General features: G+C 39.6%; 1 protein-coding gene across 4 annotated transcripts; it reads left to right on the top strand.

Moving 5' to 3' along the window:
• The first annotated feature begins 445 nt into the window (after positions 1 to 445).
• LOC137255185 (uncharacterized) lies at positions 446 to 24,199 on the top strand. 4 transcript variants are annotated; one of them, XM_067792591.1, is made up of 9 exons: positions 466 to 581; positions 9,426 to 9,695; positions 12,301 to 12,396; positions 14,138 to 14,500; positions 15,398 to 15,573; positions 15,753 to 15,888; positions 17,107 to 17,130; positions 18,537 to 18,551; positions 21,278 to 24,199. In XM_067792591.1, exons 1-9 carry the CDS (start codon positions 539 to 541, stop codon positions 21,358 to 21,360), a joined length of 1,206 nt encoding a protein of 401 aa, XP_067648692.1. In that variant the 5' UTR covers positions 466 to 538; the 3' UTR covers positions 21,361 to 24,199. The 4 variants fall into 4 exon arrangements, with proteins under 4 accessions (XP_067648693.1, XP_067648692.1, XP_067648696.1 ...); XM_067792592.1 differs by lacking the exon at positions 18,537 to 18,551 and having other exon boundaries at positions 446 to 581; XM_067792593.1 differs by lacking the exon at positions 17,107 to 17,130 and having other exon boundaries at positions 483 to 581.
• The last annotated feature ends 1,319 nt before the right edge of the window (positions 24,200 to 25,518 follow it).

Below are 25,518 nucleotides of genomic sequence, written 5' to 3'. Positions count from 1 at the left end.
AGACAATCCAGGGCCGTATTTATTTTTTCTTAAACGTCCATGTGTATTGGCACTGCATTGATAGGTACACTAGCTGCAAAGACTAACACACTGACACAAACATTCCAATTCTACAGAGCTGCTTCTGCACGCACTTACATTGTGACATCTAAATTACTTTTATGTACACTGGACACAACAATTTTCTCCGCTCTCATTTCCACTTGCTGTCGGTAGCATGTTGCGTCACCGCGAAATTCGCCACAAACACTGCCTCGGGTCACTGTAATTTGTGGAGACAGTAAACTTATTGAATTAGCGAACAATAATCCCAGTGACACATAATTAAAAGATAATCCACGAATCAATTGCGCTCCAGGCTCGTGTAAGCAACATCCGGTGAGTGTACTGTCTGGTTTCATCAAAGTAACAGAGGTTATATATACATGTATGTACAGCTCACTGAAGAGAAAATAGTGCGGGACTACTTTTGTGACGTCACTGTTTAGCAGGTAGAAGCGGGACAGAGATAGCGTGCGTTGGATGTTGAACAGGAAACATGTCGAGGATAATTATAGCAGCGGTTTTTGTTTTATTCGCAGGTAAGATCTACAAACAAACGTGAAAATATGTGTTTTCCAAATGCCAGTGTCTATTGCCATGACTTTAATGATCACACCTGGTTTTGCACCTGCCGGTTTCAAACGCGCGCCATGTCTTGCTGATGGGACAGTATCGGCGCAGCCAAGTCATGCAGGCGGCTCTCAATTCTCGGGACATTTTGATTTTGAAAGTACACTCTAGTGTGAATAAAACGTTGATAATTCTTATGTCTCGTTTCAGTGTGTGTCCGATCTGTACTAACGAAAAGCCGGCTTTTCATAGCAACATGCCGGCTCGTCTGGTGAATTTGAACACGTGAACCGTTTAAAAAGTATCGATCCTAGATCTGTGTAAATGGATCGATTCATGTTTAACACATCTTAAACACATCTAGGAACACACATTTACAAGCATCGATCGTGACAACAAATAGCGCCATGTGTCACTGATGACAGTTGATTGTCTGGCGTTATGCAGAAAATAGTTTTAGTGTTTGTAGTATCTTCTGTTCCCATATTATCGCAGAGAGAGCTCAACGGCCTACGGCTTGTTCAGGCGGTTCGGAAAAATCCGCTTATGTAACGCAATAATCACACTGCCCGACTCTTGAGCGTGTATGCAACAATGAATTCATCTGTGTGTTCCAATATTGATCGAAGGCTGTGTACGACATTGTTTGACCTGTACGTTTTATATCATTTTTATCAGAGTTCAAATGCACACCAACCTCAATGTCGTATTTACTGCTGATACGGGTGTCACAACTAGTGTATAACGATAATATGACCTTGATATTTATTACCATTGTAACACTGTTTTACATTGATACACATATACTATTTTGTACCAATATATGGATATGAAAAATGGTGAATAATTGGGATGTGATCATCATGTTTTGTTGCCTGTTTTGTATGATTGTTACAGTGGTACACACTAACACATGTTAAACTTGTTTTACTTACGGGTCCTATAAAACTCTTCATAGGAATGGTAACTTGTAGTCTAGTGGTTAAATTAATCACTCACCACATGAAAGACCCAGGTTTGAGGCTCCACAGTCATACAATGTGTGAAGCCCATCTCTGGTGTTCCTTGTTAAGAAGTTCCTGGAATATTGCTGAAAACAACATAAAACTAAACTTACCAACACATGACCCATTATTATCATGAAAACCTTGCTAACAGATGTTTATTTATTAAAAATCCGTAACTAACCATTGCCCTAACCCTAAACCACACCCAAATCCTAACCCTAAACCAGACCCAAACTCTAACCCTAAAACCTCGAAAGATTCCCAATAAACAGAATACATTTCAAGCGGGTGGAACTCTTACCAAAACAAGCCCCAGTAAGAAATTCCAGACATTTTAAATTTAAGACTTGCATTTTTTTATTCAATCTTTGAAGGGAGGGCTAGGCAGTAGGGAAAAATAATGTGGTTCAGGGACTGAGAGACTTAGGTATCTACAAGAGGAGTCTGATATACTAATTAAGAATTGAGACATCCCAAATAACACATCCCTCCATTTGTTAACAAAGATTATTGATTCAGTATGTGTCACAATTCCTGATAGCCTCTTTCATGCCAACATTTCAGGCTCTTTGTGGTAGATCACAGAGCAGTGTGACTTGATAACCTCTCCCATCTTTTGTTCCTCCACCAAGTCTTCTGGTCAGTGTACATGCTTTTGTCAGTTTGACTTTTGTAATGTTTATTGATGAATGTTAAGAGGATCGGATGACCTGAAGATGATGCATAGCTGTAGTCATTCCCTTGATAAACCTAGTCACAGCCCATCCTGTAAATTTCATGGTGATCACAATGTCTCTGTTCATATTGTGGGGTCTTACGACTGCCTAGTTAAAGCTCAGTCCATCATGCTGATGACCAGGGTTTGATTCCCGACAGGATTACACTGTGATACCCACTTGTGCTTTCACTCCAGTGTTTGCCATGATACAGGAAACTGCATATTTCACGCACAAATTATCTCAATACATCGTGATTACTGTGGTTGCTGTGATTGCTAAAGCAATGCTAGTGGACCCTTAGTTAGGGTAATCTTAGCTTCTAAAACATAAGTGTTTGCCAGTTAGCTGCTTAGTGCTGATTTATTACCTGACCTACTTCACCTTGTCTTTTTTGTTTTGTTTTTTTTGTCATTATTACACAGTGATGTTTTGATAAAAGCACCAACCTGTAGTCAACTCGTATGTCCATGACTCCCTCTCAGGACACCAGGTTGTCATGATGACTCTAGTTTTTATAACATGGTCAAACACTGTCTGCCCACCTTGATGATACCTGGTGTATGGCTAAAAGCAGCATAAAACCAAATCGAAAATCAAGACATTTTATTTTTAGTACGTTATCATTACAGTACAAAGCTCCCCCTGCTATATTTACAGTAGCCTTTTGAGTTTTATACAGGTTTGTGTTCTCAGTCATTATTACTATGTTGAAGGGTATTATTGTGGATTTGAAAGTTATGTGTCAGGGACTATAGGGCCGACTGTGCTGTTGATGTATTAATAGTTAATCTATAGTCATGAATGTGTTAGTCACAGACACACTCGAGATCACCAACCATACAAAGGACTCATTTGAGTTGGCGATAAATCTTGCTTTATTTTCGTCAGAACCATAGTCAATCATGACTGCAACTGAATATTTTGGAAACTAAACTGTATTTCTGTGCTTCAGTTATGCAAGGTATACTTGATTTGTACTGGAGCTCTGAAATCTCTGTGTTGGTGTAAAATATGCTGAGGTATTATGAATAACTCTGCATTACTTGTGTTCAAATGGACCTAAAGAAATCTTGAAGAAACTTGAATAAAACACTTTTCTAGAGCAATGCTGTATGAATTACCAAATCGTTTAACTAAAATATATTATATATTACTTGACAAAATGGATTTGTGAATGCTGTAGTGAATTAAGTTAAATACCTTGGTAAATGGTTACTATGGTAACATACACATGTAGGATATATAACTCAGTTAACTGTCACCATCTAAACTTATTCATGTACTTCCCAAAATTGTGAGTTATGCAAAGTTAAATCCACTAGGGACAAAAATCACCATTTTGGTATGAACTGGTTGACATAAACGTCTTTTGAATGGTTTTGAAGTACCCAAGGGAGTATGTACATATTGAATATACATAGAAAAGTATTAAAACTTTGATGAATTCATAGAAGATGCACAGTGGCAAGCAGGCAGAAGGGTTCTTGTTCTTAACTTTCCCGAAATATTTTAATAGCAGTGCTTGGTTTATGACAAGGAAATTGGTCTCTTACATTAAACATTAGGTTCTAAGGTAATGTGTCATGGGTAGAATTATAATTTCAGAAAAAGTATCAATCACATTAACACATTCTCCTTATTTACTGAGGTCTGTACTGTCTGCTTATTTACCAGTGAAGATTCTGGTTAGCAGTCCATGCTTGTAAGAGTCGACTAACAAGGTTACATGGTCAGACTCTCTGACTTGACTGGCGCATGTCATTTTATCCCAGCTGTGTAGAATAATGCTCATGATGTTTTGTTACTGAATTATCTGGTCCAGATTCGATTATTTACAAACCACCACCATATAGCTGGAATATTGCTGACCAACTGTTCGCTCATGTGACCATGTCTCTGCAGAGGATAGAAAAGTTACTTGTCATAGTTGTTTATTCCCATAATCGTGCCAGGTTATGTCAGGGAAGTTGTCATTTAAATTAAACATCCGGTATCTATATTAGTAGATACAGTGACTTGTGATTCTATCTTCTAATCTTAGTGTTATGGCTATGAACAGGAGGTTAATCACGTACAGATTGCGTTTAACATCAGGAAGGAGATTTGTATTTGTCTCGTCAGTCATTTAATGTTATGATACAAATGCCATGTCACAATGGTGACAATTGTTTATTTCCGCTTCTGTGAGTATACGACACGTGATCAAATCATCTGAAGTTCCTTTCAGTAATGTGCCAGTCACAGTTTCAGACAAATATAACCACTGTCAGTTGGGAGCCTTGTAGTTATGTTTGTCACAATCTGGGTTTGATTCCTCACATGGGTACAATGTCAAGACCATTTGTGCTTTCCCCTGTCACTGAAGTATTGCTAAAAGCAACTGAATACTCTAGCTGTTTAATGAACAAAATTCAATGACATATTTCTTTTTGATCAGTGTGTAACATGCTCCATACTCAGAGGGCTGGCTGACTCAGCTGTCTACAGGTCTGTTAGGACAAAAGAAAATACATCTCAGTACACTTGCAGATGAATTTCAGGTCACATGAGTGGGTGTAGGCAAGAGAGACCTGTAATCTACATGTGTGATCTTTGAATCATCTTTGGTTTGTTCTGCACACCCAATTTGAATCCTCCAGCACAGATGTCTAAAAATAAAGTTAGTTCTAAAGGTTACAGTACTAAGTGCACTCTTTGCATATTCGTGCTCTAATGTTAATTGTTTGATTGGGATTCTGAATTTGTGGGTCAGTAGCAAAGATTACGACTTCCTGGATACCAACTTCCTGTTTATTACAGAGGATGACATTTTGGTGTAGATTCTTATGTGTTTATCAAGCTAAACAGTAAACAAAAAGCTGACAACAATGTGGTTGTCAACTTACTCAGTTTGAGCCTGGGGTAGATTTGTGGCCTAAATATGCTGTGATTGTGTGGGTCAATTTATGGTGTATCACTGTCATGGTTTTCCAAATTCTACTTTCAGAGGTAGGTTTATGAGGAATTGCAGCCCTATCTTAATATCTACAGATTTGTAGTTCATGCAGTCTAAGTGAACGTAGCCCCATACTCCTACACTAGGTCAAACAAAACCTAGTAGGAACAGATATTAGAATATTTGAATTTAACTTGGCGAAGGAGAATTTTCAAGATGTATTTGAATATGAACTTGTTTATTCAATGGTGGGGATGATGAGGTTGCCTTGTGGTGTTTGCTTGCCAGGCCAAAGATCCTGGTTCAGTTCCCCACATGGGCACAATGTTTGGAAGCCAGGTTCTGCTTGTCTCCAATCATGATATTGCAGAATACTGCTAAAAGTGGTGTAAAAACTGAATTCACTCTCACTACTCAGTGGTTATTTGAAATTGTTTTGAGCTTCAAAATGTCAAAGTAATGTCAGTATCGTGAATAACAGCTGATAGTGTTGGTAGTTTGTAAATGATGTGTATATTATGTGAATGTCAAATCTGGCTGTGTGTTTTATTGGCAAGGATTGTTACAGTTTCAAACAGTTACCATGTGGAGGGTTCTACCATGTTTCACTAACATCAGGTCCCAGAAACACCCAATTAGGCTTCTTAGGGGTCCTTGCACTAGTTGCAGGCACTGTGAGGGTTCTGTGAAGTAAGTGTGCGGAAAACTCTACGTTTTGATCATTTCTTCAGAGCCTGGAATGAATCGTTGAACATGCGGATGCACATAACTGCCCAGAAAGAAACAACCGAAAACTTTGTCCTATGTGTGTCGCGAGTTGACTGAATAATGTGCATTAGCTAGGACACAGTGAATTGTTTGTTGTCTGTCAGTCCTTGTACTACGACCTGTGATGGTCCCGGGGTAGAATAGGCCTTCAGCAACCCATGCTTGCCATTAAAGGTGACCCTGCTAGTCGTATATGGCGACTAACGGGATGGGGTGGTCAGGCTTTCTGACTTGGTTTGCCCATGTCATTGCTTCGCACTTGCGCAGATCGATGTTCATGTTGTTGATGACTGGATTGTCTGGTCCAGACACGATGGTTCACAGACCGCCGCCATATAGCTGGAATATTGCTGAGTGTGGTGTAAAACTAAACTCACTCACTCCTTGTAGTGCGTTATTTTCCTCAACTCTACATTTTCCTGGAATTGCCCACCTCACTATGAATTTTGTTGCATCCATTCTCTAACAAGTGCTTATTAGACAAACATTTCCATGTCATGATAAACCCTGTGTGAGTTTGATGAAAAGGAAAATATCAGAATTGTTGGGTTTATTTCAATCGAACAGGGTTTTTATGAATTTTTTATTGTTGGTTTAGTACTATTGTAGTCCTTTTGCATAACTTGCCACATTATAATCTTAAAAGTGAAACAAACACTGAAGCATCACTCATATGACAAATTACCAACATTGGCGTACAAGCTTACTAACACGTGAAGACTTTAAACTGTTAAAAAGTGCCATGGATTTAATTGAAGAAGTTTGTGTGAGGTGACTTCATCCTAAAGAGTGAATGAGTTTAGATTTACACAGCACTCGGCAATATTCCAGCCATATGGCTGTGATCTGTTAAGAATTGATTCCGGACCAAACAATACAGAGATCAACAGCATGAGCATCTACCTGACCACCCGATCCTGTTAGTCGACTCTAACAACAAGCATGGGTGAATATTGTAAAATGGGCCTACACGAATAGTGTGTTCATCTCGAGGGTTATACTACAGCATTACTGTGAGATAGTTTAACTGTGTAAGACTGTATACATTGCCCCAGGTGGACATGTGTTCATCCCAAGGGCATCGTGATGTTGCTGGAATATTTCTGAAGGGTCATGCAGTAGCAATTTTATCAATCTGTTGCATGAGGAAACAGCTGGCAAGATATAAGTCTGCAGGATTTCACACACAAAACAGCTTCATTTCTGGTGTCATGGTAACCAGAGATGACGCTGACACTCGGAGATAATGATACACTGATACAGATTTAACTTAATGATGCACTCATTTGAAAGAACATGAATATTTCCAGCAGTTTGTATCCCATTTCACGCAAATTCTGTCTGAAATACCACAAATACTTGAGAATGTTCAACACTACCACAGGAGATTCTCTCATGCTTGGAGTCGGTACTCAAATTGCTATGTTAATGATCGTGACATAAATATGATGATAATAGTTGATCAATCATTCGTAAGGACATTTTCATATCTCTGAATAGTGTAGATGCTGAATTGTCAAATGTGTAGCATGTATTGTATTGTGTAGTTTTGCCAGACAGCTAAGGCCCAGGTCTGCCCACGTCACACTCCACTGCACACAGGCATGTCTGGTGTCTGTCTGGTTCAGTGAGCAGGGCCCTACTCCCACACAGTTGTATGGTCACATGACTGATACTGTGGTAATACTGCTGACTAATACACACAATGGTGTACACTCACAAGTTTACTATTCCACTCATCTGCTAGCCCAGGACAAATACAAATCTAGTACTGATAATCCTTATTGACTAGGACAGGGTTTTACATGACACAGGAATGTGAGTTCGTTGGTAATAATGGTATAGGAAAATAAAAGAAAATAGCACGTGCCGATGACGCACAGTAAAACCCACTATCAGTTTTTAAATGATTTAGTACATTTCATGTCTGTATAGATCCTGTCTGAGCTATTGGAACTGAAGTTTGTTAAATTAGAAGCAAGAATATGAATGCATCAACCTTCCCAAGACCTAAGGACAAGTTACACAATGTGAGGGGCAGGGTTTTATCACACTTACAAAACCTGTGACGCTCCCGGGGTAGAATAGGCCTTCAGCAACCCATGCTTGCCATAAAAGGTGACTATGCTTGTCATAAGAGGCGACTAACGGGATCAGGTGGTCAGGTATGCTGACTTGGTTGACACATGTCATCGGTTCCCTATAGCTGGAATATTGCAGAGTGCAGCATAAAAATAATCTCTCTCACTCACTCACTCACTCACTCACTCACTCACTCACTCACTCACTCACTCACTCACTCACTCACTCACTCACTCACTCACTCACTCACTCACTCAAACACATGGGTCCAGAGGACAATATATAGGTTTTAAGCCTCTATCCGGGCTATGTGAGAATCCTGTGAAGCTGCGGGTGTATTGAACTGTATGAACCTGGAATAAATGATCATGAAGGTTGGATGATGAAATAGTGCTCGGAAAGAAACAGCAAATACTCAGCAGATTTACAGACTTCTGGCTACAGTGAATATATTGTACATCTCGCTAGACTCGATGTTTTTCTGATTGTTCTACATTTGTGCATACGTTATGAACATTTATGCCTTGGGTATAACCCAGCTATCGGGTGAGACTGTTGGTAAATATATTTCAGTGCAATGCATTGTGATGTGTGTATCCATATTGTTGTATATTGGTAGGCAACATGTTTGACACTTGGTGATGATGATTGTATCTGCAGATCCTATTTCCTATTCATATCATTTTCCAAATTATGTTGGATATTTAGGGATGCTACATCCTTACCATATGATGTGTTGTCAGTTAAATTTTAAGTCTCTAGATCACTGCTTTTGTGCACATTAAGGCCAGGGTTAGAATTGATCTTCATTAACCATTGCTTGTCGTAAGAGCTGACTACGGGGATTGGATGCTCAGGCTGTATATATGCCATATAGCGTGAATATTGTGGAGTTCAGCATAAAAATAAACTGTCTCCCTCACTGCTTGGGTCATGTACATTGTAGAGATCATGTTAGGTAGTATGGACAACCTTGACAGATTGTAACTTTTGACATTGAAATCAGATTTATTGAAGATTTCTGATTATTTTATCACAAAAATGTTTTTTTTTATCAAAGAATTTTAAGAATCTATGGTGTAGCACTACATTGGACCTGATCTCAGGTATGTCTTGGAACATTAAAAAGAAAAAATTGAGATCATGTTTATCCGTATCTGTCCATGTACAGCTTCATCACTTTAGGCTGTGTTGCAGTAACCATGTGTTGCAGTTACCATGGTAACACTGAGCATTTGTAGTAACCATGGAAATGGTTAATGTTGCTACAACCATGGTAATGTGTTCCTTTGTCTGTTCCAGGCATTAGCCATGCCCAAGATAACCCAACATTTGACGATGCCGGACCTAATTATGTCAGTGAAGGAGATGAAATCAACTTGTCCTGTACAACGACAGCAGATGTGCAGTTCATGGCCTCCAAACAGCTGGCTATAGTCCACAAAAACCTTGTAACTAATGATGAGAAGGTCATTTCAGAACAAGAGAGCCTTTTGGCCAGCGATTCAGATAATTATGTGATAAAGCTTGAAATGATACCGATTGTGCGAGTCACTCTCAAAATAAAAGCAGGTAAGTGTGTAGAAAGAGTTAGATTTGGCATTATGCTTTATCAGTAAGGGACGATTGCAGCACATTTGTTAAGTTGAAGCACAGAAGTCAGGAACCTTATCACCAGCACACAAAGTCAGTCTCTGCATCTTCCAATTTCACCAACAAAACATACACAACATTCCATGTGACTGCTTTCCAATTGGCATTAGGTATTCACAGGTAATATAGAGAGACTTATTTTTTGTTGTTGTTGCAGCATTTAAGAAAAAAAATATCAATCCTTCCTGGATTCTGTAGTTGCAGAAAAAAATTAAAATTTAACTTTCCATGCAAATAAACGTCTTGGCCACGGAAAACACATTTTTGTGCAGAATTTGCCACTTTTCTGCCACAGAATTGGCATATTTTAAAAACTGAGTGCACACTGAATGACAGGCGAAATGAAAAGTAGAGTTAATGTCAAAAGTAGGATCGGTTACACGTAAAATGAACTGACATTTACTGCCAACATTTTCAAAATAATCATAATTATAGATCTTTATTAGTGAAGCAAGTTTTAGGCTTCTTTCAAATAATATTAGATGAATTTGACACAGCAATTATGTTTTCAAAATCGATCATTTTGAAAATTGAAATTATTTCAAATATATTATTTGCTGCTATTTTAAATATAAAATTATTATGTGGATGAAACCAGAAGTTGTACGTCTGCTTCAAAGTGACAAATGAGAGAAGAAAAATAACTTTTAGCAAGTGTTTAATTCTTCAACACAGAAAAAGGTGTGGATGCTTTGTCATCAAACTTAATCAAGATGTAATGTGTACTGTCAACTTAACTATATACCTGTGTTAAACTATGAAAGTGTGTATAATGTTTTTTGTATTGTTTTTTTCCTAAATGTTTTAACCGCAGAATGTTTTGCAGAATATTGAAAGATAGGATGCAGAATTTGCTTATATTTGCCGCAGAATTCTTAAAAATCCAGGAATCCAGGACGGGTTGAAATATGTGGTATTAACATAATACAACCATTTGCATTGCTAATGGATATGGGGGCATTGGGGTACCCTGGTGGCTAAAGCGTTCACTCACCACACCAAAGACCTGGGTTGGAATCCCCATATGAGTTCAACATGTGAAGCCCATTTCTGGTGTCCCTATCTAGATATTGCTGGAACATTGCTAAAAATGGCATAAAACCTCAGTCGCTAATATTAGGACATGTATCACAACATAAGCCTGGAGTCATGGAGTAGCCTAGTAGTTAAAACGTGCTCGTCATGCCGAAGACCCGGGTTCGATTCCTCGCATGGGTACAATCTGTGAAGCCCATTTCGGGTGTCTCCTGCTGTGATTTTGCTGGAATATTGCTAAGAGTGGTCTACATTGAATGTATCCACTGAATCCGAAGTCATTTTCAGTCACCACCACCTTTTGATACCAGTGATGTATTGGTGTGCTTTGCAAGGATGATGTCCAGTAAAATGTAAGAAATTTTTAGACATAACACACACTAATTATAGTCCAAACAAATCCTCACAGCACCATTTGAAGTTTAGAACATGTTCATTGTCACATCTGTCACATGGCTGAGGGGTCCCGGGGTAGAATAGGCCTTCAGCATCTGATGCTTGCCATAAAAGCCGACTATGCTTGTCATAAGATTCGACTAATGGGATCGGGTGGTCAGGCTCGCTGACTTGGTTGACACATGTCATCGGTTCCCAATTGCGCAGATCGATGCTCATGTTGTTGATGACTGGATGTCTGGTCCAGACTCGATTATTTACAGACCACCACCATATAGCTGCAATATTGCTGAGTGTGGCGGAAAACTAAACTCACTCATTCACTCACTCACTCACTCACTGAGGAGGAAAAAATTGCTTTCACAAATAAGAAGTTTATTGTATTGAGTAGGTAGTGTGCAGTGTTTGCAATACTGTAATTTGCCAGCTGGCCTGCTGTTGCTTGCAGGTGTTAAGATTACAGGCCTTGAATAAAATCTGCATGCCTACTTTGTTAAAGTCAAACCAGTACAAACAAATTAGACTACACTGTAACAATTTCACACTGTTTCTACAAAGTCTGTTTGTTATGTGATGTGTAATAATGAGTAGATTCGGGAGTTAAAAAATTCCATCACCCAGTGCCTAGGACAAGTCAGTTTTCATTTTAGGCAATCAAGTAATGGTATCTGTTTGTCTGTTGGCTGCTACATCAGTTCCAGTTAATGGTTTCAGACTGCAAGTAAACTTGGATTTAATTTCATATCTGCTCAAAATGTAGCTATTTTTGTCCACAGTGATAATAGAGTAGAGTTACCTTTCTTTGCCATTTATCACTTTTCGATAAATAGTCCAGAAAACATCAATTATTGATTTATTCTTTCATTAATTGCATCATCATGATTATGTCAAAATCACGTCAAGTAGAAAAAAATTCAGAACAAGTTACTTTCATAAAGTCATTTGCCCTGTGGCAAGTGGTTTTTGAAAAAAATTGAACCCTGCGATTACTCACTAAGATTGAATTTAGTATGGAGACGGTTGTTCACGATATGATACATCTTGAAAAATGAATACCAATGCACATTCTGAACAGTGGTTCATTTCTTTACAGCATCTGCAGCCAATGATGGTGAATACATTTGCCGCACACAGAAGACTGGGACTAGTGACGCTATTGAGTCAGCCACCAAGGAGGTGGTGTTTGTCGGTGAGTTGAGAGCAGGGGTAGTCACTCATCATTATGAAAGTTCCCTGCATGGGCACTATGTGTAAAGTCCATTGCTGGTGCCCCCAGTCATGATATTGGTGGTTAAGTTGTGAAGTGTGTGAAAGCAGGATAGAAACGTACTCACTGAGGTATGAATTTGGTGTTTGCAGTCATCTAACCGATAGTTTTAATTATCTTTTTGTTCAAAACATATAGACAATATTTGTACCGCAACGAGAAATGGGGACATTGTATTCAGTAGCACCTGTACATCTGTCCGTAACTATGCCTGTCTATCATGTAGTGTTGTACCCAGTAGCTTCAAACTTGGTGACAGCCTTCATTGGATGATAACACAGACACCAGTCGATTGGGGTCCTTGACCATATTTTCAACACTTTTCAAAATTAAAAGCATAATGACTTGTAAACACGGTGTCTAACTAAATATGTGCCCAATTTTACCCTCTGAGTTGAAGAATATGTTGCTATTTCTTACACATTTGATGTTCAGGAATTTACATAAGGGGTATCAGGGTTGGGAAATAGGTGCAGGGTACCCAGGTCGAAAATTTGGACCCGTCCAATCCCTAATACACACCAATACTGACAGTTGATACGTGCGTCTGCACCCCATACATTCAAATCTACTGTGTATGGTCTAGTGGGAAATTTTAAAAGTTCTCTGTCTCTGACTAGATTGTCAGACTCAACTTTCATTATGTACAGACCTCCACCACATATCTCAAATGTTGCCGAGTATGTACTAGAAGAACGAACAAACTTGTTTGACTAAAACATTCCCAACTTAACGCTTCAAAGTCCTTTTAGATTATGCTGGCCAGTTGGGGCAGATGATATCAGGATGCATGAAAATTTCTAGATAGGAATATACATCTGAGGTAAATAAAGTAATACTAGTAACTAATCTTGCATTGTTTTAGATCTGACTTTTGTGATCTGAGTGAAAAAATAGTTCTTCTTACGAGTCAGGTAGACAATCAATCCTTTGCAGCTTGTCAGTCTGAAGTTTGTTGTTCAGGGCAGAAACTTGTTTCTCCACTCACCCGGAACAAATTTCTTTTTAGTCTTACCTGTTAAGACCCGTGAAGGTCCCAGGGTAGAATAGGCCTTCAGCAACCCATGCTTGCCATAAAAGGTGACTATGCTTGTCGTAAGAGGCGACTAACGGGATCGGGTGGTCAGACTAGATGACTTGGTTGACACATGTCATCGGTTCCCCATTGCGCAGATCGATGCTCATGTTATTGATCAATGGATTGTCTGGTCCAGACTCGATTATTTACAGACCGTCGCCATATAGCTGGAATATTGCTAAGTGCGACGTAAAACTAAACTCACTCACTCACTCACTTTCCTGTTAAAGTATTCCTGAGTCTCAGAGCCCGATATTAGGCCTGAATCTGCGATAAACATGGGTAAAAACCAACAATTTTCTAAGGATTTTAGAAATTCTAATTTTACACAGGAAACGTAAGATATTGACCAGATTTCTCCTCTTGGGTATATTTGGAATCATTGTTACGTTTCACGATAAACCAGGACTGGAATCTTAACCCGACCTTTTTATCTGTATCTCGCCCCTGCTCACTCACTCCCTCTCCCTCTGTCTTCTGCCATTCCCCCTACATTTTAACGAAGAGGATATATAAAATTTGATTTAATGGGGATATGGGCAGAAATCTATCCAGGATCTCATTGAATTGTGCTTGTTTCTTCAGCCCCTGTAACTGAAGTCAAGCTGAAAGTTGACGAGGAGCTGAAAGCTGATGGAGACATCATAGAATCAAAGCCAGCAACAATGACAGTGACCTGCGAAGCAGTGGGATCCAACCCACCTCCTTTGATACACGTGATGGTGGGAGATCAGACGATTGAAACCGGTACACTCAACACCATCTTGGACAAAGAGGCAAATAAAGTGCGACGGTTTTTCATGTCTTCTGTCACCTTTGAGCTGGACTTTGTTCACAGTATGTTCAATAAAGCCCTCACATGCCATGCCAAACCTGACTTACCAGATGGTGTGACCCCACCAAGCCCAGCCGACATGACAGTCAAGGTCAATCTTAAGGGAATCACTGGTGAGTTATGCATAGTTGATATCAACCAGCACTGGTGGATTAGCCCATTTCTGGTGTCACCCGATCTGATATTGCTGGAATTGTGCTAGAAAGTGGTGTAAAACCATACTCACTACCTAAACGGAAAATCTGTGAAGATCTGAGTGAGGGTTGCTCTATGGTAATGATATGGTGCACCCTGGTTATATTGAGACCCTTGAAGGTCCTGGGTAGAATAGGCCTTCAGGAACCCATGCTTGCCATACAAGGCGACTATACTTGTCGTATATGGCGACTAACGGGATCGAGTGGTCAGGCTCTCTGACTTTGTTGACATAACATCGGTTCCCAGATGCGTATATCGATGCTTATGTTGTTGGTGACTGGATTGTCTGGTCCAGGCTCGATTATTTACAGACCGCCGCCAAATTGCTGAGTGCGGCGTAAAACTAAACTCGCTCAGTCCTTACTGCAGGATCGAAATGTTACAGTTTATGAGTTAAATGAGATTCAGCATTTAGTCATTTAGGAACAATAAAGCAATGACTTCTATATGGAATGATGACATTTAATCAATAACAATACACTTCATGTGCAAATTTGAACAAAATTAGCATTTGTCACTTGTGTACAGTAAAGCACTAATGGAATTATGATTTTTAAAAGTATCAATACACTTTGTGTACAAAATTGAACAGTATATTTTTTTCATGACATACTGCAGTAAAAGCAGAGCAACTTGAATTTGGCTGGTGCAACTAGGTTTTTGTCTCGGGGTTGGACCTTGTGTGAGTAGTTAGCACCTCTCAAATCCAGCTTCGTCTCAAATATGTCTGTCATAAAGTGCTAGTTAATCAGGAAACAAACTATGTTTGATGTGCTACATGTATTATTTGATGATGTTTTTGCATGTTCCAGACAAGCCTACAGTTGTATGTCATAACAATACCGCTGGCATCAACGATCGCCGAGTGACCCTCACATGCTTTGTGTCCAAGAACCCCCCAGTGAAGTCAGTCCTCTTTAATGTCGGTAACAGGCACCAACTGTATCCTGGCAACCAGACCAAATCTCTCACAGAAGTCCTACAAAAGGTGTGTTTTTGCTGATGAGAACAAGATTTTCTTTGTTGACTAATCAGTACTCGTGCTGTTGATCACTCAATTGTCTCATCCAAACTGGTTTATGTGTTGAGCGCAGAAATATTGCTGAGTATACTGTTAAACAACGAACAAATTGTTCATATACTCAAGATGGGTTGTAATGATTTCAGAATTTCAATGCTACACACGATGAAGTGATACTCAAGTTCTACGAAATGGAGGAATGGCATTTCTCGGCCAACATCTACCTTGATGTCAAGACACTCGACGATCAGGTGTTCCAATATCCAGTCTATTTGTTGAAAGGTAGGTTGCTGTTCACTTGTATATGCAGCTAATGCTTGTGAGGCAGATAAGCTTAGGTTCAGCCATGCCGTATATCCTTCACTAAACACCCCAGTGTTCAACTTGTGGCATGTATCTATATTAACACTATGAGGGCTACTAGACTGACATACTGATAAAAAATGGACCAATTTTGCATTCGAAGATAGCTTTTAGCTGAACCAAGAACTATTCAGCATTAGGCACTGGGCGGTGTAGTTTATGAATTAGATTTGTGTCTGTAAAAACATGCCATCCTCATTTGGTAAAGTGCTCACCCCTAACTATTGTTGGTTTGGAATTGAAGTACTGTATGAAAGTAAGTCTTTGAATCAACATTGATTGAATGGTGTGATTTCTCTTTGATAATGTTTCAGTGTGGAAGGTTAGAGTCAGCTTGTGACTGATTATAGGCAGACTGTGCTCTGCAGTTGGTAAAATATTTCACAAATAAGCTAGTAAGATATTACAAAATATTATAAATTTGTAAATAAAAAATACATTTTCATCGTTTATGACTTGGTGTGCATTACATCCTGTTTGGTGCAGAGATTGAGAATCTCACACGAGTGTCTTTTGTTATCAGGTATAACACCACAAGTTGATAAAGTTACATATATCCTAGGCTTGCTGAGGATATTTTTACTTTTATCAATGAGTGTTGATATATTCGCTGTCAGAAGACATGAGGATGAGATTCTGTTTATCATGAAAAAAATCACTCTTCATTAGTTTTCAATGAAAAATGTACATCTCTGAACACACCTCTGCCATTAGACTTTCAGTGTAGTTTCATATCATTGTGACATCAAGTTCGTGACGTCATAGTCTGTCAGATACAAAATCTGCTATGAAAGTGATATCTCCTAGGAGATATTGTTTCATCTCAGTATCTCATGTGGAATAGAATTTGGGATGATAAATTACCATATTTGGCAACATAGGTTAGCCTAAAATAGCCTGAAGTAGATACATTGGTCATTTTCTGAGTTATCATTACATATTTGTTTGCTGTATGTGAGAGCAGTGTATATAGCATTGTTTGAGATCAAGGGGACTTAACTGACCATGCCACTGAGACTGAATGATCATTTTCAAAGATAAATGTCTAACTTAGTTCCTACTCTAGTAACGGTAAAAATGAATGTATTAATTTGAATTTAGTCACAAGGGTGAAAATATGTGTGTTTCTAATGACAGGCGATACTCCCAATGAAAAGGACGGTAAGTACTGTTCCAGGACTGGGTAGACAGCTTGTTTCACTAACACCATGTTGAGGTTGATGAGCTAACATATACCGAGAGAAAGAAATAAGGGAACACCACTTCATTGCAGTGTTCCACTATTTGTTCTCTTATTCTCACCCACAGTGCGATACAAAGCTTGTAAAGAAACCTTGAAAATGATAAAGGAATACCTGTGCTTTCATGTGTTCCCTTATTCAGTATCCAAGACCTGGTGTGAAAAAGAAACAAGTAACCGTGGATTATGATGGTATCTGACATAATGAGAGTGAGGTGCCCCACTGCATATCAAAGTTCAGACAGACATGTCAGTGAGTTTACTTTTATGCCACTCTCAGCAGTATTCCAGCTGTATGGTGGCGGTCTGTAAATTATCAATTCTGGGTCAAACAATCCAGTGATTGACAACAGGAGTTGTCAAGCGTCATGATTGCTCTGCACTTACGATATGCTGACATATGCCAACTATGTCAATTAGAACTGAGGCGACTAATGGGATCAGGTGGTCAGACTTGTAGATCGATACACACATGCTGTTTGTTCATATCTGGATTGTCTGGTCCACACTTGATTGTTAAATCACCTTTTTTTTGGCTGAGCTTGGAATATTGCTGACTGTTGTATAACTCACTCACTCTCATTCATCATGCCATAGTCCATTATGTGGCAATTTTGCACCAGTTTCTTCCAGTCACCTGTGATTCAGAAGTATACACACTGAGATTTCAAGCAGATCTGATTCTCATCATTGCCTGTTTGGACTTAGCCAGTTTTTGTTGACAGGCTCTTGGCAATATGTGGTTAAGCAATGACTCTATATCTGGGTTGATGCATTGACTGCAAGCACTGACCGACACACTGACTGTAAGAACTGACCAACACTGACTGCAAGCACTGATTGACATGTTTACTGCAAACACTGATCAAGCCTAGGACTGCATTGGCACACATTGACAACAAGCTACTGCAAATTTTCGTTTGTGGAATGGCAGGAGGCCTGGTTAAAGCATTGACTGACAGCACTGGTTGACACATTGCCTGCAAGCTTTGGGTAATGCAGAATTTTCTGCCATGCCAAGAATCTGTAGTGGCAGTTGCAAACCATTTGATGTTACAGGCTTGTTCAATTCTTTGCATGTCTGACCATGTTGACTTACAAGGTTGCCTTTGAGTTTGCATAACCTTTCATTAACAACTCACCAACAAGGGAGAGGGGAAACCATTGCTTCTGAGTTCAGTATTGCAGGAGAGTTCCACACTTTGGCGCCAACATGATTTACCAGTTGGAGTCTTGGTACATAACATGGTACATTAGATTACTTGGCAGTAGCTGGGCAACATTTGTCTTGTAATAAATATTTGATTTATTTTTTTCATTATTTCAGCTACAGCTGCTGGAGGTTAATACAGTATTTATTATCTTTCCCTGCTTGATCATATAGCTTTGATATCATGTAATCAAGTTGCAAGCAAGCGTTTTTACCCAGGTCTAAATAGATGTGTGGTTTTATGTGCAAAGAACTATTTCAGGTGAAAAATGAAATGCTGTTACCATCTAGGGTCTGTCCCTCTGCTTCATACAGTATCCATCTACCCCCAAGACTCTCTTCTCCTGACCTCTTGAAACCTCTCCATCCAACCCCATGGCCAAGCCAACCTACCCACCCACTATGCAGTTCTGCCACACAACTGCTCATTTTAACCCTGTGTTACATACCCCAATCCTAGCCTCTGAAAAAACACCTACCCAGCCCAACCCTTGTTAAGGTCTTGACTAAAAGTGGTCTTCAGCATACTATATGTGTGGGAAGATAATACAATATATTCCCAAATGTAATGATCACTAGATTGTCTGGTTCAGATTCAGTTTTTTCATGGAGACAACCATCATATAACTGGAATATTGTTGAGTGTAGCTTTCCACAACAAACCAGCCTTCCCTACACTAACCCAACTTTGTCTTCCCTACACTTCCATAATTCCTCATGAAGTACCACCATCCCTTCCTATCCCATCCCCATCCCATCCCCATCCCATTCCATACCAGCCCCACCCATCGGCACTGCCACATTACCATCTACACCTTATGAATCACCTCCCTCAGAACCATCTCCATCAGAGCTCTCACAAGCACATATCTGTCAGTCAAACCCATTTCTTTCATCACCTCGTTGCGCCAGCACCTCCGATCCGTGCACCCTACTTATGCTGTTTACCACACTGATATTGCTGGAATATTTCTAAATATGACAGAAACTTTACTCTCACTCTTCAACACCACTCTATCTTGGTAATGGTGACGCATACACAGTCGCAGTCGTTGACTGCAGCAACAAGCTTCTTGGAGTGGCATTTTGGAAGTTGGGAAGTACAACATAGAGCCAACTTTATGGATATCAACTTCTTTTATTCATGTTTGACAACAAAACAAGAGTCTGCATGGAAACATCACACTCATGAATAAAAGAAGTTGTTACCCGTAAAGTTTGCTGCAACAAGTTTGAATTCCACCTCTGTTTATATAGTTTTGCCTGTGTATCAGATGTAAGTTAATGCTGTTGTATAGGCTCAACATCCTCCATGTAGACATGGAAGAAAGCAGTTGAACAGGCCCAGATTATATGTGCACTATAATTGTTTTCATAAATGTATGAGATCCTGGCCTTTTTATGTTCATCTGAGCTGCAGTACTGATAAGAACGCACAGAATTCAGTTGTAAATGTAGCTGAGACTCTAATAGTTAGAACATAAATTACTGAATTTTAGCAGAGAAAAGAATGTTGGTTGCAGAACTTGCGTAAATCTTAGAGGCTCAAAGAACGTAGTTGTGTAGGTCATGTTTTACATGTCTTAAGAACCTTTGATGATCCAAGTGAAATTGATCATCAGCATCCCATGCTTTGTCATAAATGGCGACTAACAGGATTGGGTGATCAGGCTCAGTGGCCTGGTTGACACATTGTCACCCAATTGTGCTGGCTCCTGCTGTTGATCACTGGATTCTTTACAGACCACTTAATGGCTGGAATACTGCTGAGTGTGGTGCAAAACTAAACTCTCCCATATTAACCTTTGTCTTCTTATGAAGGTGGTGGGTGTCGGTTTACCTTTGTGTGACGTTTATATCATAACCATTGTCAATTGGGCATGTCCTTCAGTTAACCGATACTAACCGTAGAGCCATTGTCATTTTGTAGTACCCATCCTTGACATTTCCTTGGTAGATTTTGTCAGCTACTTACCTTTCTTTATTGAACAAGCCAGAATAGAATCAACAGACCAGTCTCAATGCGTGGTTGATGGTATCAACATGGCAATGCAATTTGTCTTCATAACAGTTTGTTGTTTCTTATTGGTGGATGTGTTAGCCCTGTGGTTTATGTGTTAACTCATCACTTAAAAGATTTGGCTCGATTGCCCACATGGGTACAATGCATGAAACTCATGTCTTTTTTTCTGGAATATTGTAAAAGTGGCATAAAAGCGTACTCACCAACTCTCGTTTCTTTTTCTCACTGTCTGATTGGTCAGCAAAAGTATGAGGAGGCGTAATTTGAAATCGCTTTTCCACCGAAATACATTAAGGGGTATTGTTGGTTTACCGAAATGCGAATCATTGGAACGTTTTTGAGCAAGCCGACCATCCGATTCCTAATTTGGATCCAGTAATGATAAGAATATGATGTCTTGAGTAAACCTTACACAGGTGTATCTGCAGTTACTTCTACATGTATGTGGTGCACTCATACGTTTCTGGAGAAGCCTAGTTTTTAAAGCATGTGCTCGTCACGCCAAAGAGCTGGGTTCAATTCCCCATGTGGGTGCAGTTTGTGGAACAGATTACCTTTGTCCTCAGAGGTGATGTTCCTGTTACATTGCTCAAAATATCAGGAACATAAACCTGCTCTCTCTCTCTCTCTCTCTCTCTCTCTCTCTGAAGTTACAGCCCTTCTATCTGTTAAGAGGGAGGTGGGATAGCCTATTTGTTAGAGGGTTGCTGAAGACCCGTATTTGATTCCCCACATGGGGACAATGTTTGAAGCCCATTTCTGGTGTGCCCTACTGTGATATTGCTGGAATGTGCTAAAAACCAACTCACTTAATGTTGTGGTATTTGTGTTTCAGTGAATGGTGCCACTTCCCTGTCAGGGGCCATAACTCTGTTGATGGTATGCCTGCTCGCTGGACTGCTTCAGAAGGTGTTATGAACATCAGAGATTATGCAAGAAGTTTAATACAGTAATAAGAGTAGGGATTAAGAAGCTACAAGTGCTGAAGAGGCAACAGCAAGACAAGATCAACTTGACCTCCCCACCACTCAGCCGGCAGACAGCTGACAATATTAACTGGCTGTTTGATATATCAAAAGTTTGCTGAGAAAACCTCAGGAGTTTGGGCAGATAATAGTCATAAAGAGGTTACTGTGACAGTTTGCTTTCAAAAAGGTACAGTTCCAGTTTAAGGAAACTGCAACTATCAGAACGTCAAGGTTATTTAGAGAATATTTCTTGCCATTGTCTTACTATAGGTTGCTTTTATTACAAGTCAGATCACTGTTGTTTTATAGACTTTTATTCCAGACAGTCAAAGATCATCTTTCCATCTCAGCAATAATATTTAAGTTGTGATGGACTTTAAGTGTTTAGTGTTGTTGCCTGAAATCCAGATATGTGTTAAGTGTAATTGATTCAGGGAAGACAACTGAGAAAGATACTTTTCATTTTCACCAGCCTTTTTTAGTTTCGAAGACCAATGTTTTTGTATATACATGTTCTAAAACTGTTACCTGTGTTAACTTCAGAAGTACTTTTACCTGTATTGTGTTAAAAAGACATTACGTCATCCTTCAGTTCATCATCCAATGAGATGGTGTGTTCTGTTCCATACTTATGTTCGTCTTCATGTGTTGTATAGGTGTGTTACATTCTTACTTAAATTTGTCTCCCTTAGTTCTCTGTCTAGCGGCCTTTCTGTTATTCTTGTAATTATGCCTACCTTTGATACAGGTTTTTACTGCCTGAGTTTTGCCGTGTAAGTATTGACTAACGTATGAGTTCACTGCTTCTGATATTCACAAACACGGATTTCATTGTTCATCACAATTTTCGAACCTAGTAATCAACACTTGCGTGTGGTCCTCCGACTTGGGGTTGGCTGTTTGTGAGCTAATGTGATGAAATGTTTGATGCACAGCAATAATATGCAGTATGTATGTCGTTATATAGTGTACCAACTTAGTTATATAACATATTTGTATGTCTGACCAAACTGTGCTGCAATACGTGTATATATTCCACAGTGATGTATTTGAACCACATGGTTATGTTGATCACATACCAGTATCCCCACTTGTCGTCGGACCAGGTAGTATTCAATAGCCAGAACACACTTTGCATAATTCAATCATAATTCCTATTCAAATTTTGTGAAGACCCCTTGTGCTTGTGCCTACAGTTTTCACCCTAATGTTCAGGGTATATTTTTTCCTGCCACCCAGATAACCTTAGTTTCCACTCGTATATTTCGGATGCCCCACCCCTCTAACCTTCCGTCATCACCCTAAACAGCCATCCTTATTCCGTTAACCCTCCACCCTCATCCCCCTAACCCTAAATATGCATCTTTGATTCCCCTTACCCCTGCACTGAACACAGCGTAAGAAAGTAGTTGCAAATTTATTTTTCTACCTGTCCCTACCTAATAAACAATCCCTGCCCTCCAGCCCTAGCTTCAGTATATACTCCACTATGGGCACACTCGAAGGGCATTTCATTGTTGTTTTATGTGTACCTTTAAGAAAAATGCTGTATTTATGTACACTATTTTTGCCTGAAAGGAAATTGTTTTGTATATTCATGTACGGCCTCCGCCTTGGACAAGTGCTATTATAGAACTAGAGAATACAGAGCCACACACTTGCAATCTACCTCTACTTTCATGGGGAAGTGTGGCACAGGTTACAACAGTGGGATACCATGTAATATTTGTGTGCATGTTGGTCTGGTGAGACGCTCAGTGTACAGATAGATTATAGTCATTATAACTGTGTTATACAACAAAAGTTATCTCCCTGTCACTGACATACACATACGTCCAATTTTGATATGTAATCTTTTCCTTTATGCAAAATTTATACATTCCATTCCCCCTACTGGACTGATGCAGCTTATTGTCGATAGTGTGATTACAGTGGAAGGGAGATAACTCTGGGTGTAGCAACTACATTGGGTGATTAGTAGCAAACTTCATTGAAAGATGCCAACTGAACACCCCTGGCAGTCAGTGGGCCACACATTTTGGGGAGTTTATCGTGTGCTTTTTATAGTTTTAAGAAACTTTAGTGTTTTTCCACAATCATGTATACTTTATGTGACTCAAGATAACTACGAACAATATCTTATCTACATGGCTTTGTAGTCACTTTTTAGAAAACAAAACACTAGTTTTACAGTTTCTCTCTGGCTTTATTATTTCATGCGTCTTAAAGGGTAAATGCTAAACAACCTCTTCCCATATCCAGCGGTGTGACATGAAATTTATTAAAATACTCAGAAAAGAAGACTTTGGCCCAGGATGACCCTAACACAAAGACTAATGTTTAGTGTTTGGGAGATAAATGTAGCAATACAAGCTTAGAGGCACAAAGTCTTTTAATTGTTTGATGGAGGATAATATTTTGTATCCCTTTGGTAAATGTGCTTGGACATCTTGACTCTGCAGTTGGTTATGCAATGGCGGATCCTTGGTGATTGGGAGATGCAACTGTTAACTACTGCAATGCCAGTTTTGGTCCCTGTGTACAAGGCAGATACAGGTACAAAGTGATGTCCTATGTGACTCCTCCCGTACTGGCCTGTTCAGTGGGGACAGGTGCTTGCAAGAGTGGATGTGATGCTTAGAGGTTGTGGCAGGTTTGAACCATCCACACCATTGTAAATTTTACAACGACTGTGATTGGCCAAACCCTAACTTGTAGAATCATCTAGACTATTGCTGTCTTCTGTTGTCATAGACATCATGTTGTAATAAAGATTTTTACAGCTTTCATTATTAGCATATCTTTCTTGTCATATGGAGGATGGACTGTGTATGTCAAGGAAGTTTTCAGATGTGGTAGTTGTCCATGCTGTCACGAGAAGCAGTCACAGAATGCAATGTCTTGAACTCCTTTCCTGTCATCTTTAACATTCACACATCAGACAATATCACATATGTATACCCTGGAATTTCAGACAATATTTACCGATCTGTAGTGGTGGATTCTGAGAATATCCCGCATGCATAGTACTGGATAATGCTGGATACAGACAAAATTATATTCTGGCAATATCACACATGCAGTACGGATACAAGCGTAAAATTTAGCCCTATGTAAGTGTCCATTTTATTGACTTATTTCCTCTTACAAGTGTCAGGGTGCTTATTAATTCAGGAACCAGTAAAACAGCCTACTGTTTCACAGACAATATAGAGTCTCCATTGGTATATTATGAACTCCCACTGTAAACGTGGCACACCCAGTGCATTCTTGAACAGCTGCATTATCCCCTGCGCTTATTCGTCACTATATGGCAGGAATATTGCCGATGTGACTTAAAATCCAAATGAACTCGGCTATTGGAAATGGGCAGTTAAAGAGGAAATACGGTATGCTATCGATACTGCCGCCGTGGTGAATCCAGTCTGTCGTTCAGCGATACCAGCAAAGCACGAGAGTCGACTCCACTGCCTTTACCGACAGAAACTGTAGCTGCTAATCAGTGGTTATCTTGAACAACCATCTGGTGCAATGCATGCAGCAGGATGGTATGAAATACGATAATCACGTGTACCAGTGGGAATCCATGTTTCCTCGCATGGCGAACCGATCAGATTCAGTTTTACCAAGTCGATCGAAATTGTACTCGACTGTTCGACCCGTGAAGATTCCGTATCAAAATTTGTCGTCAGCAGCTAATGTTTGTTGTCAATGGCGACTAACGGGATCGGGTGACCATCGAGTCTGGACCAGATAATCCAGTGATCAATAGCATCAGCATCGATCTGCGCATTTGGAATAATCTCTTGACTAAAAGGGGAACTGTGCAGAATTAAGTCCACCCGAAGAACATGCCGGGGCTGTTGTAACAACTGTTTGTCACACCCCGATGTGAAGAGTGAAAACAGAACAATGTTGTATACTTGACAGGTTCGTAAACAACTGTTTCCTTGATCGATCATAAAATGCCAGATTTTAGATCCTTTCAAGTACAGAGGTTTCATTGTCTTTATTATGTTTTGTGCGCTTATCCTTATTTTGGGTTAATTTATCATCCACCGTTCCTTTTTGAACCCATACAGGCTGACGTTGGCAAAGCTTACGTAAT

The sequence above is a fragment of the Haliotis asinina genome, chromosome 11, assembly GCF_037392515.1.
Source record: "Haliotis asinina isolate JCU_RB_2024 chromosome 11, JCU_Hal_asi_v2, whole genome shotgun sequence".
NCBI classification, from domain to species: domain Eukaryota; kingdom Metazoa; phylum Mollusca; class Gastropoda; order Lepetellida; family Haliotidae; genus Haliotis; species Haliotis asinina.
The sequence above is the reverse complement of the archived record's forward strand: the minus strand, read 5'-3'. Positions and strand labels throughout refer to the sequence as shown.

What these genes read in the sequence shown, in the direction of transcription:
- LOC137255185 (XM_067792591.1), top strand. Translation starts at nt 539, where the DNA reads ATGTCGAGGATAATTATAGCAGCGGTTTTTGTTTTATTCGCAG. An exon ending in CAATCTTAAGGGAATCACTG is followed by an intron (nt 14,501 to 15,397) that starts GTGAGTTATGCA and finishes TGCATGTTCCAG; the next exon opens with ACAAGCCTACAGTTGTATGT. An exon ending in TCACAGAAGTCCTACAAAAG is followed by an intron (nt 15,574 to 15,752) that starts GTGTGTTTTTGC and finishes TAATGATTTCAG; the next exon opens with AATTTCAATGCTACACACGA.